Source organism: Alligator mississippiensis, chromosome 15 (genome assembly GCF_030867095.1).
Source record: "Alligator mississippiensis isolate rAllMis1 chromosome 15, rAllMis1, whole genome shotgun sequence".
NCBI lineage: Eukaryota > Metazoa > Chordata > Crocodylia > Alligatoridae > Alligator > Alligator mississippiensis.
The window spans coordinates 15,294,776-15,298,313 of record NC_081838.1 but is presented as its reverse complement, the minus strand read 5'-3'; the positions used below and the strand labels follow the sequence as shown (position 1 = coordinate 15,298,313).

The window sequence follows — 3,538 nt, the reverse complement described above, 5'->3', positions numbered from 1 at the left end:
GGTAAATCAATCTCTGGGGATTGGAAGAATGATCTCCTGTATGCCACTGCCTCCCAGCCTGTACGGTGCTGCTGGGTAGCTGGCAGTACGCCCTGTCCATAGGGAGCTCTGTGTCCACAGCGCATCTCCAGTTCACCCGTCAATGTGCAAAGGACTTGCACGAGGTGAAGCCGTGGCCTCACAGTTTTCTCCACAGACAGATATGCCCATGAAGATATCCAGAAGTAAAAATCTATGCAGGCACTTCATTGTACCCTAGCTGCCCTTTCCAAATCCCTCTGGACCCTACACCATATCTCTCCTGGCACTCGCAGGGTGCCATGCACCCACCTTGTCCCCCACGCTGAAGTGTCGCTCCAGTGATTACTAGCAGTGTACTGGCAAAGAGGGTTGGGCTGTGTGGGGTGAAGTTGGAGCTAACTAAGGTAAGAGTGCATGGAGCAAGGATGAAGGCTATTCAAGAAGCCCTGGTCTCTAGAGCTCTGTCTTGCCAGTGAAACAGGCTGAGATGCTGTCAGGTCTGAGTGGCTGGGCTAGTAAAAACCAGATGGATGAAATCTTTCCCATAAAGGAAGAAATTCTAAGTGTTTCCTGGAAGAATGAAACATCCCGAGATGACAGCATGGACAAGTGTTACTGCTGTATTCGTGCAGTTGGGTGTTCCCCTTTGGCCCCTCTGGATCTGCCCAGCAAAATTAGCTGGGGCAGACCATTTGCATTTCTGAGGCTGCTGTGATGTGTTGTCAGTGATTCATGGGGATTCACCCCAGCTTTGCTGGTGCCAGAGCTGCTGGTCCAGTTTGGTGCCTCCCTGGTGCCAATGATTCAGCTCCTGCTCCAACCAAGCATCGCCTGACAGCCTCGTACGCCCAGGGCTGTGAAACCTTCAGAAGTCAGGATCCACAGTGTGAAGTGAAGCAAAACATGGGAAGACCTATAGGGCCTGGTTCTCTCATTTGCCAAATGCAGTCGCAGCTCCCAGTGTCTACAGCCCACTTGGGAGCACTCAGCGCTTCTACAGGCCAGTGCTTGTCAGCTCATTCAGGATTGTGGATCTTGCTATTGAGTTTTAAAGCCCAGTACAGATTCTGACTTCTCCCTCTAACACGGAAATAGCACTTCCCCTTTTTATTGCCAATACTTTTTATGAAACGCACGTGAGTTAGGTAATCATTATAGGTAGTCGTTATGTCTAACTACCGGAAAAGGTCATTGAGACATGGGCTGAGGCATTTCCAGAACAAGAATTGGGTGAGGAGCCTGAGCACCGTTCCTTTTTGTTGGTGGTGTTATTTATAATGTGACTGAAATGATAATAACCTTGATAATGTGACTTACATCTGTTTCCAGTGCTCTAGGCATCAGCCTCTACATGTGAGAGGCTGATGCGGGGGTTTAAAAAGCCATCAGTGAACTAGGATCCATTCAGAATTGAGCTCTTCTAAGAACGAAGATTACCCAGCATCATCTGAGGCAGGGGCAGGAAGTGAAGAGGAGCTTCCTGTGTCCAGTCCCGTGCTTTGACCACCCGACCAGCCGTTGTCTCCACGTGGCTGTTCGCAGCTCAGCACCTTGTGCTGAACTATGTTATCTAATATGTTCTTTAGTCTTTTCCGCTATTTCCTTTCCAGTTTTCCAAAGCACAGCTGCCTAGTATTGCCCTGATAAAACATAGAGGAATGAGTGTATGATGTAGGATAATGGTGTTCAAGTATCAACCTGACTAACTGGAGTAGGTGAACTATCCAGGACATGCACTCCTGTGTCAAAATGGAAATCCACACCCTGTTTTTTGAGTTCCTTTTCAATACACACGTTTACATTAAGATATTTATATATATATTTCCCATTCTACTCCAATAAAGTCAGAGAAGTGATTCCCGGGATGAATTTGGGGTCCAAACCCACAAACTGGAAGGACACGTGCCAGCTGCTACCAGTGTAATTTTCCATTTAGAGCTGAGAAATTGCCTGACAATTTGAACCAGTATGCAAAATTCCTGGTTAGATATGACACGGCCAGGAAATGTTATTTTGCAACCAGGAATGGCCACGTGTGCTGTGGGTGTCTCGCATGCTCCAGGAAGGCTAACGAACCGTATAAAAGTGCTCTCCACCAGCACTGCTCCATGCACTTCTCTGGACTTCTCCTCGCTGAACTGAGTAAGTCTGACTTCTTTCTGTTACTTTTTATATCTGCTAAAATCTCTCTCTCTCTCTCATTCAGCTAAAATTCACAAATACTCTGTGAGTCTTTGTACTGTTGCCAAGAAGCCAGGGTTATGGTTGTGAGAATTGGTGAAGACAGGCTTTAGAAGAGTGGATCTCAAACTTTCTTAGACACAGGCTCCCCTTGTTAGACTTGAGATACCCCTTGTTAGACACAGGCACTCCTCGGTTGACCTGAGACACCCTGTAGTTAATACATCATCCCATATGTGCTTTGGATGTGCTCTTCTGCAGTTTCTTTGATCTTTATATTAATGCCACTCAATCTTGGTTGTTCCAGACACAGCTCCATTGCAGAAAGATGTCTTTCAACCGCCAGCTGCTCAGCTCCCGCTGCTTCAACCCCTGTGAGGTGACCTGCCCTCAGCCATACGCCAATGCCTGGAACGAGCCCTGCGTCACGTCCTGCAGCGACTCCAGAGCCGTGGTCTACCCACCCCCAGTGGTCGTCACCTTCCCAGGACCCATCCTCAGCTCCTGCCCCCAGGAGAGCTACGTGGGCACCTCGGAGCCGCTCCAGATCGGCAGCTCCTTTGTCTCCAGGGGCTCTGTTGGGTCCGGGAGCTCCTTAGGATGCCTGTCCCCTTATTATTCCCAGCAGTACAATAAGTACCGCTATGGCAACTGCGGGTCCTGTTAGACCCAGCAGGAAAACCCACAGCACAGGGAACACCCAAGGAGTGGAAATCAAGACCACCATGAATGCATTGAGAGACATGGCTTTTGGAAGAGCTTGGCACCAATGGTCCAGCTGAAATCAGGGAGCTCTGAGGTCTCTGCACCTCAGAGAGTTTGGGGGCGGCTGTGGGCTAAAGCCCTTGCCAAATCATGATGACCTTCCCATGCATGATTATGTTCTGTAAATGCCACTTCTTCTTCCCATTAAAGATTGTACGGCATGGCATTCTCAGTGTCCTGGGCTTCTCTTCCCTTTGGTGCTTGAAATAGAAAGAGAAATCTCTGTGGAAATCAGCCTGAAGTCCTGGCAAAACACTGTATTTAACTTATGTGACCCATATTGCAGTGATGATACTCTCGGGTGGGAATGTGCAGCATTCATTAGGGCAGATGTGGCAGGCAGTTACCCTGGGATTCACTGTCACGACATTGCACGACAATGTGAAGAACCAGGGGCTAAAGACTTCCTGCTGTCCTGCAAGCCTGACAGGACCCCAGGACCCACCCTCACTCCACTTCTGCCCTGACACCCTTCCTGCCACATCCCCTGCTTTGTCCATTTGCTACGTGTCCACTCTAGCAAGTTCCCAGGACCTGTTCTGTCTTCGCGCATTTCCCAGAGGTATCCTGC

The 3,538-nt window shown here is 49.0% G+C and overlaps 1 protein-coding gene across 1 annotated transcript; it reads left to right on the top strand.

Moving 5' to 3' along the window:
• Positions 1-2,515: 2,515 nt before the first annotated feature.
• Positions 2,516-3,133, top strand: LOC132245769 (feather keratin 4-like). The gene has a single exon (XM_059718638.1). The coding sequence runs from the start codon at positions 2,531-2,533 to the stop codon at positions 2,867-2,869; it is 339 nt and encodes a 112-aa protein (XP_059574621.1). The 5' UTR covers positions 2,516-2,530; the 3' UTR covers positions 2,870-3,133.
• The last annotated feature ends 405 nt before the right edge of the window (positions 3,134-3,538 follow it).